At 34.9% G+C, this 15944-nt stretch overlaps 1 protein-coding gene across 1 annotated transcript; it reads left to right on the forward strand.

The window, feature by feature from the left end:
* The first annotated feature begins 5243 nt into the window (after positions 1 to 5243).
* On the forward strand, positions 5244 to 14531 carry LOC123550617 (plasminogen-like). The gene is made up of 6 exons (XM_053546718.1): positions 5244 to 5310; positions 5962 to 6270; positions 7288 to 7560; positions 10058 to 10096; positions 13117 to 13152; positions 14348 to 14531. The coding sequence occupies exons 1-6, from the start codon at positions 5244 to 5246 to the stop codon at positions 14509 to 14511; spliced, it is 888 nt and encodes a 295-aa protein (XP_053402693.1). The 3' UTR covers positions 14512 to 14531.
* The last annotated feature ends 1413 nt before the right edge of the window (positions 14532 to 15944 follow it).

Raw genomic sequence — 15944 nt, forward strand, 5'->3', positions numbered from 1 at the left:
AGCACGGTTGTATTCTAAGATTGGTCGTCATACCAAACATAAGTTTTTAAATGTTAGTATCGAGTCATCCTCCACCAAATGTATCTAAATATATTATCTATAAATAAACTATTTTCTATTTTAACCCGCTAGCTTTCATTGAATATTTATCATATTCAATGTTTTTCTGTGGTATACAATGACTTAAAATGGAACTATGAGTTTCCTTATTCCTTATTCAAACGCCGTCTCTCTCCATGAAATACTGGTTGGTTCTACGTATAGTCAAAAACAGAAGTAGCATCAATTCACGACGCTTTTCCACTTTTTTATTATCAGTCTTCATTAGGAGATTCTTGTATGAATAACAGTAACAGAGTGGAATGACGTCATAAACATGACGTTATATTTTGACTTACGGTTCACATCTTGGCGTACAAATAAATACTTAAATGAAAATTGCCTCTGTCAATATTGCTTTCTTCTTGTGAAAATCATATCATATCCAATCGCTCAAGTGTCAATATATATTTTATGGCTAGTCTTCAGTTTGGAAAAAAGTCTTTGCATAGAGGTCTTTGCTTTTATTTATTATATAATAAACACATTTGTCATAAAATAGTTTGACATAAAAGAGGCATTGTAAATATTTAGTGTAGAAAATTTTAAGAACGCAATCGTGCTATACTCGAACTGCAGATTTATTTTTTTTCCTAAAGCAAGATGCCTTCGACATTAAACATAAAGAAATAATAACTAAAATATCAAAATCATTATTATTAGTTACTGTAATCTGCTATGATTAAAAATATATAGATATTCCTGTAAGGTTCATATGTAGTGCTTTGCCCGTGAAATTTATCACTGAAAAAAAAATGTTGAAAAAGACGTTTAACCCCGAACACACGAACTAAACGATTGTTATAAACAAGACATGCATTTACTGACATTTATCAACTACGTGTAATCTTTTTCTAAGAAAATAATTATGTTTTATACACTTTTTCAGCTGTTATCAATATGCATATAATGTAGATATGAAAAACTTATTATACCTGACCCCAATTCTTGTATAACTGGAAAGTAGGTTTCTTGCAAATATTTTATTCTCATCTTTACAAACATTCATACTTTAATAATTTCAGTTTGAATATATCGTTTTATTTCGCACATTGAGATATGCCCTTTCAAATAAGGATAGCGAGATCTGCACGTGTTTCTCAAATTCATGAAAATGCGTCTTCTCTCCAATGTTGTACAATGTACCCCTTCTTCAGTTTTTCCATACTGTTTAGGTTTTATTTAAATGTCAAGATATATAAGTAAAAGACTTATGTGCCAGTCCTTTGAAATGAGCAAGACTTTTTTACAATATCGTAATAGCAGAATTTGGAATATTTCGTTTTTTGTAACTTTTCGTATTGATATAATTTTTTTCTAGGCACGCGAAATGGTAATGGATCAAACAAATTTGTTTGTTTTGGATTTAGCGCCTTTTTTCATATATTTATTAGTTTATCTAAGTCTCTTCCATTTACATTTACATAAATATACATATAAAAGACAATAAAACTACATGTAAATGACCATTCGTATGGATGAATTATTAGAAACTATACATATATCATATCACACTGTAACTATACAATAATAACACCGGCAGACTGTCTTGATGCGTTGCAGCGCCAAGCAACCCCCAACCCCCTGCCACACAGTCTAGCGACTATCGATGACAGAGCACAACAACTGTTTTGCTATGTCCTTTCATTGACAGAAGCATGACCCCCTAGCAAACCACCACAAAGCCCCGTCCCACGCTGCAACACTACAACTCTTTTGTGAGGAATGCTTTCATACATTTCTGTTTTCACCATGGCACACTATTGACTATAGACAGAATCAATATTACCCCTGTTTACCGTGTCCTGTTCCAGTCTTGCAATAAGATCATTTACCTGCGAAAAGACCGACGGACCCGACAAAAAATCATTTGGAATTTGTCGTAATTCAAATTTATCAAACCCAAAGTCCTCCGAAGGCAAATCATCCACATCAAGACCAACAGTATTTACATTGCAGTCAATAAACCATGACAATAATGAGGGATCTGGTATAGCAATTTGGTCACCCATATTTAAATGTTCACATCTATGTATAACATCAGTAGTAAGGGTAACAGTAAAATCACTAAAATTGTACAATTGATCATGGCTGACAAAACAAAACTCAACCACAGAAGAACCATGTACTGATATTGACGTAAAATTATTTTCACATTCACTTCTACCATTTAGCATACACATATTGGTATTTGTCAACTTTGAAATCAATTACATTTCGCTGTGGAATAGAATCTATACCAACAATAAAATCGTCCATATCACCGCATCTGCTATTAAAATCACCGCATAAATAAACAGTACCCTCATTCTGGAACTGATATAGATTAGCAATTAAGTTATCATAGAATACAGACACATCAAAAAAGCGTGAAGAATTTTCTGGTGGCAGATAGCAGACACAAGGAATGAGATTAAAATTATCATACTTATGTGATAGTTTCAGCCATAATATACCTTCTGAAGTGTTATCTAAAATAGAAACATTAAAATCTGTAAGCAACTGATGACTTATTAAAAATCCTATACCCCCAGAACCACTTCTGGCATTTCTATGAATATTTTTGCGGTTTTGACCGAACCATTTAAAACCATTGACATTTAAAACTTGATCACCCAATAAATGAGTTTCTGCAATAGCTAAAACATCAAAGTCAAGTAATTGTACACATGTTTCACGCAACAGAAAATTATCAGTGTCTGTGTTTGCACTCGATCCCCGAACGTTCCAAAAGCCTGCTTTGATCTACTGGCGGCGTCTATTTTCACCATTGTTCCAGTCACTTTTTCTGTTGCCGCCTTGATGTCTGTGACCACTATTACCACTGTTCCTGTTGGAGCCTCTATGCCCAGATCCATAGTTCTGACTAGCCGGAGGTGACCGACTACGAATAGCACTTCCTGAATCGCGCCTAGACTGGTTATCCCTCTGCAACTGACGCGCCTACACTATGCAATTTATGGTTAGAATCACTAGGACGATTTTCGCGATAAGAGCCACTACGAACAACTCGTGAACCCTGTAATACAAAATCGTTTCTGTTCAGCGCCTTCAGATTAGCTCTAAAGTTATCGTTCATCATTCTATTTGAGGCAGTCTGGTCATGACTGATAAAAACATCAGAATATTGCTGGTTGTCCTTTAAGTCTTTCTTTTTCATCATGACTTTTCTTTTATCATCATGTGATTTCAAAGTGGCAATCACTACCCCAGACTTATTTGGATTCCGATTACTTTCCTTTCGGCTTTATCACAAGTTACGTCCCTAATTTTCAAACCATCCTTAATGAGTTTGTTTACCTTGGATTTTGTGTTTTCACTAGTCGATTCGGGCAGATCCCTTATCACTATGTTCAATGCAATGTCATTTTGTTGAACATCACCAACCGCCATTCCTCTCATCTTACGGTTAATGTCTTCAATTGCTGGGTTGATTTCAGCTTTGATATCATCCTTCACATCCGAAATTTTTTCTTCAACTGTTTTCGTCAACTTTTTTTCCATTTTCTCAGTTTCATAGTTTATACGCTTATCAATTATCTGAGCCACTTTACTAGTAATTTTCTGTTCGATACCATTCTCCAACTTGTCCATACGCTCGTTCATAGCAAGAAACTGCATACTTATGTCAGCTGCTAGGTCCGCTAGCAACGATTCCACTGATTTTGTATTATCACGTTTACCCATATTATCGAGGTTAACAGATTTCCTAGTCTTTCTGGGTTTCTTAACAGTAGTTTCATCACTCTCAGAATCCGAACCGGAGTGTTCTGATCTGTTCCTTTTTAAGTTCTTCACACTAGCCGGAGAACTGGTGGGAGAATCGACATGAAACACCGTTTGAGGGGCCATAATAGACTCAACATACCCGTGGGTCTCATTAGTCTTCCCATCTACTCCACTATCAGTAATTATGTACCTTCAGATGTCTTCAAATATCTTAGAAACGAACCCCGGAAGAGATTGATCAAATCAGTTTTACCCGGAGCACCGGTACACTTGTTCCCGTGAGAATAGTCCGCCTCGGTAAACACTCAATTTTTGCCAAACAGTCAGCAAAATACCACAAATACAACACTTGAGAACAATGCACTAACACTTTATCTATCTGTTTAAATCAAATTCGTCCCTATTCCTTTTCAAATATTTCGAAAATTTTCACTTTTGTGTCATAGAAAATTTTGCCACACTAATCATAGGTGTACCACCACTCATATGTAACGGCGGGCAGTTAACCTAACCGGTGGTCCTGGGTTATGTGATAGTATTAACCTTTTCTGCCAACTTCCCCACTTGAATAAAAGATGGAAGAGGAATGATTTCAGACATAATGTCTTTTATAAATCGTCACGGAGATCAAACGTCATTGTTTGGAGGTCAGATGGGAAGGAATTTTACCACGAGGGCGTAGCCTAAATAATACAATAATACGCATCTTAAAAACAATGATTTTAATCGAGGGCATATCACTGTGAGATATATTATTTCGATTCTTACACGTTATCAAGGATTATTTTGTACATCCTTGATCTTTGCCTGTTTTGTGCGGGTTTCTTTTTCAGCAAACCGCACTGACGTTTGACGCCACGACGCAATAATCGTGGCGTAAAAACATTGAATTAATGCATGATGTGCACAAATTCACCCTTGTTTGTTTAATAGAAAACCAAATCGGGTCGAGTTAGAATATTGATTATAAAATTTTGTTATTACTAATTTTATCAGGTGTTTTAGAACTACCTTAAAGATGTTCTTTTAAAATAATAAAATCAATCTTATGTATGATAATTTAGGCAACCTCTTGGAATTACACATACAAAGATTAATAACACTCTACCAAAACCAAATAAAGATTTAACTTATCTTGTAAACTAGAAAGCAGTAAGCTTGTTGAATATGAGACCACAACAGTGCTCAACACTGATCCAGGTAAAGATAGAGGTTACAACAGAAAATGAAAATTCGAAATAGTTTGATGTATCTGAAACAGTGTGATGGAATTTGCATGAATGTCTTCTAATGGTGTTTCAAACGGTTTCGCTCGATCTCTTGTAAGGGCTGACATAGCTAAAACAGTAAAGAAAACGATCTTTATACAGTGAAATGATTTATTACAAATGTTCCCTGTATGATCTTTCACCAAGATGACTAAAATAATACCGATACTGTCCACCAGAAAGCATGATCAGTTTTCTTTGTATATATACAGAGGTAAGTTTAAAGAGTATTTTCCTCAGAAATTGCTAGCCCAGATTTGAAATAATTTCACACAACTGCCTTATAATGACCCTTAACGAATATTAAATAAATAATTTCGATACTTGAAAACACCTGTCGGCCGGAACAAAGCAATGAAAATCTTAAAACGACATATTTACCGAAAACTCTTTTCTGATTTTGAAATTATTTCGCTGAGAAATAACAGTGGTGACGGACCCTCTAGCAAAGTTGTTCAAATTATTCTAATTAGCGTATGGTCAATTTCGTCTATGTGTATATTGTTGGAAAATGAAAAAATAACTGCCAGTCAGATTATGAATTACTTTCATACAAATATTCCTTGGGTGACCCTCTACCAAGATTATTATTATTATTTTGATTTGTAATGCGCCTGTTTCATCAACAGCAGATAATGTATTCCAAACTTTTGTAATTGACAGCTTCTTTACAACAGCAGGAACATACTCTTCAATTGGAACTAGGCTAACTCTATAAATTATAGTTCAAATATAATCTGCTATCATACTGGACTCCTCGTTCTTCGTTTCAGTTGAATGTCCCATATAATTATTAGAGTATCATGACGTCACGTTTCGTGTGTGCTGACAATATTTGCAAACTCTCACACTGTTCTTGTTTCAGCAAGCACTGACGGGTCCATTGAGGAAACTACTGAAACTTCAATTGAACAGACCTCAAGCAGTGAATACGTTACAAGCTATGAAAACATTACAACCAGTTACCCAGAAATGGAAACTACTGCTATCGAAAACATTACGACCAGTTACCCTGAAATGGAAACTACTTCTATGGAAAACATTACAACCAGTTACCCAGAAATGGAAACTACTTCTATCCATACGTCTGTTTCGTCAACAGAATATAATGTATTCCAATCTTCGGTAAACGACACCGTCGTCACAACAGCGGAAACATACTCGTCAACTGGAAGTAGGCTGATACTAAATATTTATATTCAAACATAATTTGTTACCACTGATTTAATCTGTAATTGAAGGCATTTACTTTATACTCGTTTACATAAAACTACAACAATATTAGTGTCAAGGGTGTTAACCTTTTACCAGAGGTAAAGCGAAGTAGAAATCAGAGCAAAAATAATTTAAGAAATTTTAATATGATTTCAAACGTTTACGCATTGAATGTTGTTAGTGTTCCTTTTGGTTTCTATTTAGATATTTGAAATCAATTGCTTGTCCCGGTGTCGGAGGCCTGGGAGACGTATAGTGCTTGAACCGACTGTCTTCTTTCATTTTCACTCTACTGCTCTTGCAGTTTCAATCCAATTCAAATGAAACTCAGTATATATTATTAACAAAAAGTGAACATTTGCATATTTTCGTAACTTTAGTTCAAATTATATTTCTTCTCCGTTTCGGACATAAATAATACTATAATTGCATCTACTAAACTTTTGCACAATATCCATCCAAACATCAATGCAAATGAAACTGAAAATGCATCGTACTCAAGACGTTGACAAGCGCATATTTTCAAAACTTTTATATATTTTTATTTTTTCTTGAGTCATGGGCCATTTTTATTTTTATAGAATTAAAGCAGCATTTTTATTTTGAGCCTCCAATTCCAACTACATGTCAATTCAATGTAAATTAAAATTTAAATAGATTATCAGCAGGAAGCAGGAAGTGCCTGAGCGCATATTGGTGGGACTTCATGTCCTGATACTCTTTTTAATTCGCTTTTTTGGTCTTTTGAATATTTACAATTACACTTTTACCTTTTGGGCTTTACCAAATATATTACAACTATATTTGGTCTTTGTGTATTCTTCAAATGAATGAAGACTATTACAGTTTCTTTGCTCAGCGTAAGAAATAAACTGATGCAAGGTAATATGAGTTATTCATAATTCTTAATCTAAACATATCGATCAGGAGGGCATGTAAACAGCTGAATAATACTTTGTCTTTCCTTCCATTTTAGGTTATGACTGTTACACTGTGTCAAGTGAATACCAGGGCACTAAGAGTGTAGCAGAGAACGGATACACATGCTCAACATGGTCAGACCTAGTACAGCTAGACGACTATACGAATCTTTATCAGTATACATACACCGACCCCGCTGTATTTCCCGATGACTCTATTGCTGAGGCTAACAACTATTGCAGAGATCCTGATAATTCTGGAAGACCATGGTGTTACACACCGAATCATCCGGATGTCAACTGGGGCTACTGTGATATTCCAAAATGCGGTAATTACAAAATTTCTTCCGGACTATTCCGGACTCTTCTAAGGGATTCGCGAAATCCCGTTACTTTAACTAAACAAGTTCGTTTGTGTAATTTAAGTAAGAAGAACGGTGCTTTTTGTAGCATTTATAAATGTTGTTAATTTCTGCCTTCTATAGGATTCACAAAATACATTTTCTGAATATGCTATTTTCACAAAGCATCTATTTTACTTAAAACATTGATATTGTCACAAAAAAAGTGTAAATATCCACAACACAAAACACAAATAAGTCCGATTATATTTTAATCTATAGTACAGTAATTTTATAATAAATATATACAGCAGTGGTTTCAAAACGACAAGTTCTCTTTTTCTCACATATTTACGTCTTAACTTTGATTATCTCCAATATTCCCAGGAAACATGGAAACAAACCATTTATACCAGCTATAAAATAGCGAAAGCTCTGTCCAAAATATCGAATGCTATCTCTTAAATTATAGCATTAGCCCTGTCAGCTAGGTAGCCTAGACCCTAGAGATTTATAGAGCTTCATGTTGAAATACACACTGACCCTAGCTGACCCAACATTTTGCAGAAAGTAGCAAAGATTCCCTGATATGAAATATTCTAAGGGAAAGAAAATAAGACATTTTCATTTTAAATCTTTATAAAATATAACAATATTTCTTTTTGTAAATAAATATAACAATTAACTTTTTAAGGCCGTTTTTCTAAACTTCAGCATTCTCGGAAACAAATACAGCTTCAGTTTTTCCATAAGTAGATATTTGGGATGAATTTAAAAACGGAGGATTTATATTTATAGATTTCAATAACTTCTTAGTCCAAGTAATGCTTTCACTGACCGGGAACAAATGTATCATTCTCCTAACAGGGAACAAATGACTTCGTATCATACTCCTAGCCAGGAACAAATGTATCATAATCCTAGCCAGGAACAAATGTATCATACTCCTAGCCAGGAACAAATGTATCATAATCCTAGCCAGGAACAAATGTATCATACTCCTAGCCAGGAACAAATGTATCATACTCCTAGCCAGGAACAAATGTATCATAATCCTAGCCTGAGTCAATGCAAAAGCATTATACACGTAACTGGAAACAAATGGATCATACTTCTATCTGGGTACAAATGTATCATTCTCGTTTCCGGTAGCAAATGCATCACAGTCCTAACCGGGAACAGATGTATTATACTCCTACCAGGAACAAATGTATCATTCTCCTTACCTGGAACAAACATATCATTCTCTTAACCTGGAACAAATGTATCATTCTCCTAACCGGAAACAAATATACCTTTTTCCTAACCGGGACCAAACGTATCATATTCCTAATAGGGAAAAATGTATCATACCCCTAAGGAGAACAAATAAATCATTGTCCTTACTGGAAATAAATCCATCGCACTCGTAACCGGGACTAAATGTATTACAATCCTACCGGGAACAAATGTTTCATGCTGCTAACCTGGAACAAACATATCATTCTCCTAACCTGAAACAAACATATCATACACTCATCAAAATTCCTAATCGGTCAGTTCATATTGTATTACTTTTTGCAAATAATGCATGCATGTATTCACACGAAATTTTACAAACCGATATTTGAATAGGTACTGCAGCTGATTATTAATTTCTTTTTTGGCAACTCATGGCCATAGTAACCGCATTTAATTTAAACGTTTTTACCGATATTGCATAGTTTGCACCAACATGCACGTGTTCGTTTACACTTTTGGCATTACTGACGAAAGTCCTACTAGGAAAACACATATCATTGTGAAATTCGAACAAGAGCAATGCGATCGAGCTGTCGGAATGTTGCTAGCCGGTACACATATACGGAACGTTTGTAATTATTTTTGCAATTTCAAAAGAATTTTGATATAATTTGTTTGTAGCTGTTGCTTTGAAGGTTATTTCCATTTTAAACCTTATTTCCGTTTACAAGAACCTTCAATCGGTGGTTATCTACCATCTGCGCTTTTTTTTTTGGCGAACTTTTAACCAAGTACAATTCAATTAAGTCACTGATTTTGAATTTTGTTGTAAAATTCTGACAGCCCGGGCGTGTTGATCTCGTGTCAGTTTCACGATGATGTGTGTTTTTCTAGTAGTACTTTCGTCAGTTATGCTGAAAGTGTTCATGAACAGGTGCATATTGGTGCACATGCAAAGCACGCACAAAATATGCTGTTTTGGTCAAAACGCCTAATGCGGTTACGTTGGCCGTGAGTTTGCTAAGAATAAATCAATAAATAGATGCAGTACCTATTCAAATGGCGGTAAGTGAAGTTTCTTGTAAATACATGCATTATAAACAAATATTATATATATAATATTATAACAAAATAGTACTACTTTATAAACTGACCAATTAGGAATTTTGTTGAGTGTACTCCTAACCGGGAACAAATGTTTCATATTCCTCAACCAGGAGCAAATATATCATTTGGCATAAAAAACAAATAATACTTTTTACAGGTGTAACAACATCAACTCAGGGCCCTAGTTCAACTGCAGGTATGTAAAAACAAATTAATTAAAATACATCAACCGGTAATGAACTGTTTTAAATCAACTTGTGTAATTCTAGAAGTATCTATCAATGAAAGTTAGCCCGCCCGCATAGCTCAGTAGAGAGAGCGTTGGTCTACGGATCGCGGGGTCGTGAATCCGATTCCCGGGCGGGGCGTATGTTCTCCGTGACGATTTGATAAACGACATTGTGTCTGAAATCGATCGTCGTCCACCTCTGATTATTCATGTGGGGAAGTTGGCAGTTACTTGTGGAGGACAGGTTTGTACTGGTACAGAATTAGGTTAACTGTCCGCCGTTATATGACCGAAATACTGTTGAAAAACGGCTTTTAACCTAAAACAAACAAACAAAATTTAATTATCAATGAAAGTTAGATTACGTACATTTAACACATGTTTGACGTCGCGGGAGTGAAATAAAGCCAATACATAAATTTGATAATACACGAATGTGATAAAGCTTTGACGTTGACGTCATTTATTTACAGCAGACGTGGGACGAATGTACATGATCTATAATAAGTAAAGAAAGAAGATTTTTTTTATGATTCAGCAGTTGAAGCTTACATGAGATAAAAAGAATATTACATTTGTGTCTTTCGACATTGAATTTATCAAACTCGTTGAATGAAATTGATAAAATGCTCGACAGAGCCTCACATTTTATTATTTTATTCAACTCATGGAATAAATCAATATGAAAAGACACTTAAGTACTATCCTCTATGTATGTTATTTTAATAGTTTTCGCTATATAATTGAAACATCAGTCTTGAGTTTATTAAAAGCTGAGACAACAGTGCATGAATCAATTTTGATAGTGTCTGACATAAGTGTCATATCAGTGATACATAGAATATATGGTAAAGGACTTACAATCCAGCCTTGTGGTCCTTCAGATTTTACAAGCATATTTTAGAAAAATAAATGTCTTTTTCTAACTAGCTGTGTTTAGATAGAGTTGATATCAGTGTGTTATCTTTTAAGTGTTCAATTTTAGTTTATGTAGACTAGTGACATTTTACGGTTGACACAATCAAATGCTTTTTGAAGATCAAAAGATACGTTCACTACGTATTCACAACTGTCAACAATTTTCAACCAATATTAGTTAATCGTGTTAAAGCGAGTAGGACAAAAACTTATTGTTGTTTGTAAATCGTTTGTCGTTATGAAATAATTAATTGCAACTTTGAAGCTATATGTAGTTCATATATTTTAGATATTATAGGTAGCAGTGGGATGGGTCTGTAATTACCAGGACCGCTTATTTTCGCTTTTTATGCCCCCAGCCTCCTTCAAATATTTGACTTTGTCCGTCAGTACTGGAAGTTAATTAAGATCTCACACAGCCTGACCAAATTAAAATACATGCATAGAATGGCCTAAGTGTGTGTTGCATTTATCAAAAAGTATTTCGCTCAGTGATATCTAACATTATAAAATTATTATGCAGCCAGTGAAATTGTGCAATTTGAATTTTGTTACAGATATCACTCAGCCAAACCAGAGTTATTGGCCTTTATTTAGGCATAAACAGGCATAAAGGTTGTGTCGCATGTATTTCAATACGTATTTGACCTACGGCCATGAATTATCTTAGGAATGTTATTCAGAACGTAAAGTAAAAGTAATTGCCCTTTATTGTAAAATAAATAGCATAAGTGGATAAATTTTGTGATTCATATCAAAAAAGGATTTGACTTTATTTAGCATAAACAGGCATATGTTGTGTCGATGTATTTCAATACGTATTTGACCTACGGCCTGAATTATCTTGGAATGTTATTCAAAACGTAAAGTAAAAGTAATTGCCCTTTATTGTAAAATAAATATGCATAAGTGGGATACAAATTTGTGGTGCATGTCTCTCAAAAAGGATTTGACTTAGAGTCATACAACAGTAGGGGATAATTATATAGCATGTGAAGTTGCTCAGCAGTTGTTATATTTTGAAATCCACTCAAGTACACTTGAGATAGTGAAATTAAAACACACATAAAGTGCTTAAAAGTTTGTGTTGCATACTACATAAACATATATATCATATATATTCATGAAACCATGTGCAGTGACAGGGTGCGGGACGACATTAATTCTCCCGCATTGAGCATACGCATGCATTGAATGTACACTAATAAAGCTATGCTAAACCTAACCCTAATCAGTACACCCAATCTCGTAGACTATACTGGATTGTGAACACTGATCGCATTCCCGGGCACTATTGCTTTAGTTATTAAATCTTTCTATGCTACATATGATCAATGACTGAATAACGTTTTTGCCAGTCCTTGTTTCGGTACGAATAAACTAACAAGTCCGTATTTTGAAATAAATGAATTCCATCATTTGTTATTAAATTTATTACCTTATTGTTCAGTTTTTACGTAGTAGGAGTGTTTGTCATTTTCTTATTGCAGTCGATGCAAATTTGGTGTGGAACGATTCTTCCTTCCCTATCCTAGTCCATGGCTTATCCCAGTAATGTTGAAAGCAAAATTTATAGTAAACATTAATATGTTTTGCCATTACTATTTCCTTAGCTGATGTTTATTCACCACTGTCCCAATGCACAACAATACAATATTGCTGGAAAGCCATTGACCAGTCAATTTGTATCTTTTCTAGGCATGCCTGTGCAAAAATTAGTCACCACTTATGTATTACCTTTATAACGTCCCCTTACTTTTATTTTGACAATCGTATTGCGTGCTTTTTATACTTAAGAATTTCTTCAGAGAATACATTACTACCTTTCGTACGTAATTATGCAAGAAAAGCGCTCTTTCAAATGCCTTTCTATAACAAGAATGTAAATGTAAGCTAAACATAACAATCAATGGCACTTCTTAAAATTGTCTTACCTGTATCCATTCTGATGATTGTTATAGAAATTGGCACAATGTTTAACCAATGACAAAATATTCATTCTGTTTTTCTTGTAATTTGATTTCATGTGATGTGTTTCATTGAATCGGAAAATTATTTTTATTTTTCAGCCACGACAACTGTTTTAAGCACTGGTCCAGTCATAGGTAAGGTACTGGATATTTAGGCTACGAATAAATGAAATGTTCTTAACGAGAGATATTTAATGCCAATTGCCCAACAATGCAGAGGTAACCCTTGCAATATACTGTATATAAGTATTTAGTACTTGTTGTACATTACTTTAAATGGTCCACAATTAAAAGCCCTAAATGCTCTATTACTTACAATGTTTGAAATTTAAGAAGTAAATTTATTCTGTCACTTAAAATTGTATTTCTAGAACGACCAAGATCGCCTTATATCGGTGTAAAGGTATAAAGGTATAAGTGGCCGGCGACTTGTTTGCAATTTAATCTTTAGCCTGCTGGCGGCAATTATTCTGCCTTTGCGAACAGTGCAGAGCAGGATCATCCGTGCAGGCCGATCATGGTGCACTGTTCGTTAACATTTGCCAATTTTAATATTGTAGTTGTACATCTACCCTTATTAAATTCTGCTTGTATTTTCCTTTTAATACTTTTACTTTAGTGTTTGATATGATAAATGGTTTGTACTCTGTGTATGGATGATAAACTATGTTTTAATCAAAAATGTTAATAAACTTTCTGTTCTGTTCTTTTTTTGCTATTCTGTCTGTAAATTTTCAGTGAACACCCCTTTTAATAATAAATGGTATTGTCCAAATTGAATGCTGGATCAGTCCATTGTAGAAATGTAGCAGGCTAAGGTTAACATGTTGCTTTATTGGCTAGAGTAACACACTAAGAATGCTACAATTCGCGGCGACGAAACAGAAATGCATCTGTTTACCATGGCAAATGTGATGGAATTGCATACGTAACAGACTGAAAATACTTTAGCCCTGACCGGGAATCGAACCCGGGACCTCTCACACCTAAGACGGACACCCTACCACGTCGCTATAATAGCTAGCTCAATAGCAAGGAAGTATAAGTGCACCCTACCCTACTACACATATAGCTGATTTAGAGAAAGCAACACGAAAATATTCCGTGCTATTTATCTATTTCATATCCATGAACATTAAACTGTCTAAACTAGGAATAACTATAAGTACGATGTTTGGTAATGGACATTTCAATTAAATCAGATGTAATTTGACATCATAGAATAACTGAAAAGCTTAAGGTAATTTTGCATTATCAGCTCTTTCTACATTCATGCTGATACAGCAAGAAAATTAACTAGTACATGTGTCTTTTTTATTTCTTTTTTCAGTGACATTTGCTGTCAACGTGCCTTATTCGCTTGCGGGTGGTTTTGGTTCAATAATTATTTCTGCAATCAGGGCACAAATACCGAACTTTTTTCATGGAGTTCAAGATGAACATATCCAGGATATTTCACTCTATGACTCAAATGGTAATATTTATATCAACTAGTGTGTGACTAGATTTTTTTTATAAAAGAGGCAAATGGTATTATCAATGCTCAACAGCCACGTCTAGTGTTACTTTTAAGCAATTTAGAACTCCAGGGGATAGCGTTATTTATCACGGACGAGCACCTGGGTAGAACCATCAACTTTCCATTAACCAGCTAAAAGGGAATTTCTCACGTGAAGAATTCAACGTCCCCGGAGAGGCTTGAATCCATATCGGTTAGGGGCAAGTGATACGGAGTCGGCGACCTTAACCACTCGGCAACGAAGGCCATTTCCAGATTGTAAAAATCATTGTAAGCCACGTCAAAGGTCAAAGATGTGCATTTTTGCTACAAAGACAGGGTTTTCGCCGATATTTCAGTGATAAATATAAATTTGTGAAAATAAAAAGAGAAAAATCTTGAAAGGAATTCCGGCGAAAAATTGCTGTCAATGTACCTTATTCCGTTGTGGGTGGGTTAAGTTCAATGACTGTTCTGGCAATAAGGAGTCAGATACGGGACGTTTTTTGATGGAGTGCAAGTCTAGTTTTACTTATATAAACGTCGGGGGATTGCCACCTCGTATATTTTGATTTGGTAGTTTTAACGACGCACCTAAGTTGCAACTTTCCAACATTGATGGTGAAAAAAGACCCCTCCTAGCATTATTTCGTCACGGGCGGGCACCTGGGTAGAACAATAGAGTTTCCGTATGCCAGCTGAAGTATTCAACGCTCCGAGTGAGGCTTAAACCCATATAAGCGTGGGCAAGTTATACGAAAATAGCAATCTAAACCACTCGACCACGGAGGCCCCTGGCACTTTGTAAGGTCACGTCAATAGGTCAAAGATGTGCATTCTACAAAGATGTGATTTTCTCCAATATTCCAGTGATAATGATGACTTGTGAAAATTCAAAAGAACATGGTTGACTATTATAAATATGAGAAAAAGTCAAAATGACTGAAGTTATTTCTACATAAAAGAGTTTGATTTTGTTTTTATAAAATGCTATCCTCACATTCACGTTTTTCAATAGGTAAACAATTTTAAATGGCTTGGCTGTTTCATCATCTGACTGCATTTTACAAAAGCTATAATTGCTAAATGCAACTGTATATAATATTAATCCTAGCGAGGTTGGAACTCATGACTTGTACAAATGAATACGTCTAGACCCTATATGAGTCGGCTGAAATTTTTTTAGATTGAATATGACAAGAGTGTTAGAAAGTATGTAAGAAAATTTTTATGACGTCATGATTTTAAATAAACAGTAGTTATCTTTGACATTTATGATTGTTGCATGTCATAGGCATAGTGGCTTTGCGGCCAGCATAGATCCAGACCAGCCTGCGCATCTGCCCAGTCTGGTCAGGATCCATGCTGTTCGCTAATGGTTTCTCTAATTGCAATAGGCTATGGAAGCGAACAGCATGGATCCTGACCA

The sequence above is a fragment of the Mercenaria mercenaria genome, chromosome 6, assembly GCF_021730395.1.
Source record: "Mercenaria mercenaria strain notata chromosome 6, MADL_Memer_1, whole genome shotgun sequence".
In the NCBI taxonomy this organism is placed as follows: domain Eukaryota; kingdom Metazoa; phylum Mollusca; class Bivalvia; order Venerida; family Veneridae; genus Mercenaria; species Mercenaria mercenaria.

Excerpts from the sequence above, each read along its gene's own strand:
- LOC123550617 (XM_053546718.1), top strand. The coding sequence starts at position 5,244 with ATGACTAAAATAATACCGATACTGTCCACCAGAAAGCATGATCAGTTT. Across the intron at positions 5,311-5,961 it reads TTCTTTGTATATATACAGAG|CAAGCACTGACGGGTCCATT; the intron begins GTAAGTTTAAAG and ends TTCTTGTTTCAG. Across the intron at positions 13,153-14,347 it reads AAGCACTGGTCCAGTCATAG|TGACATTTGCTGTCAACGTG; the intron begins GTAAGGTACTGG and ends TTCTTTTTTCAG.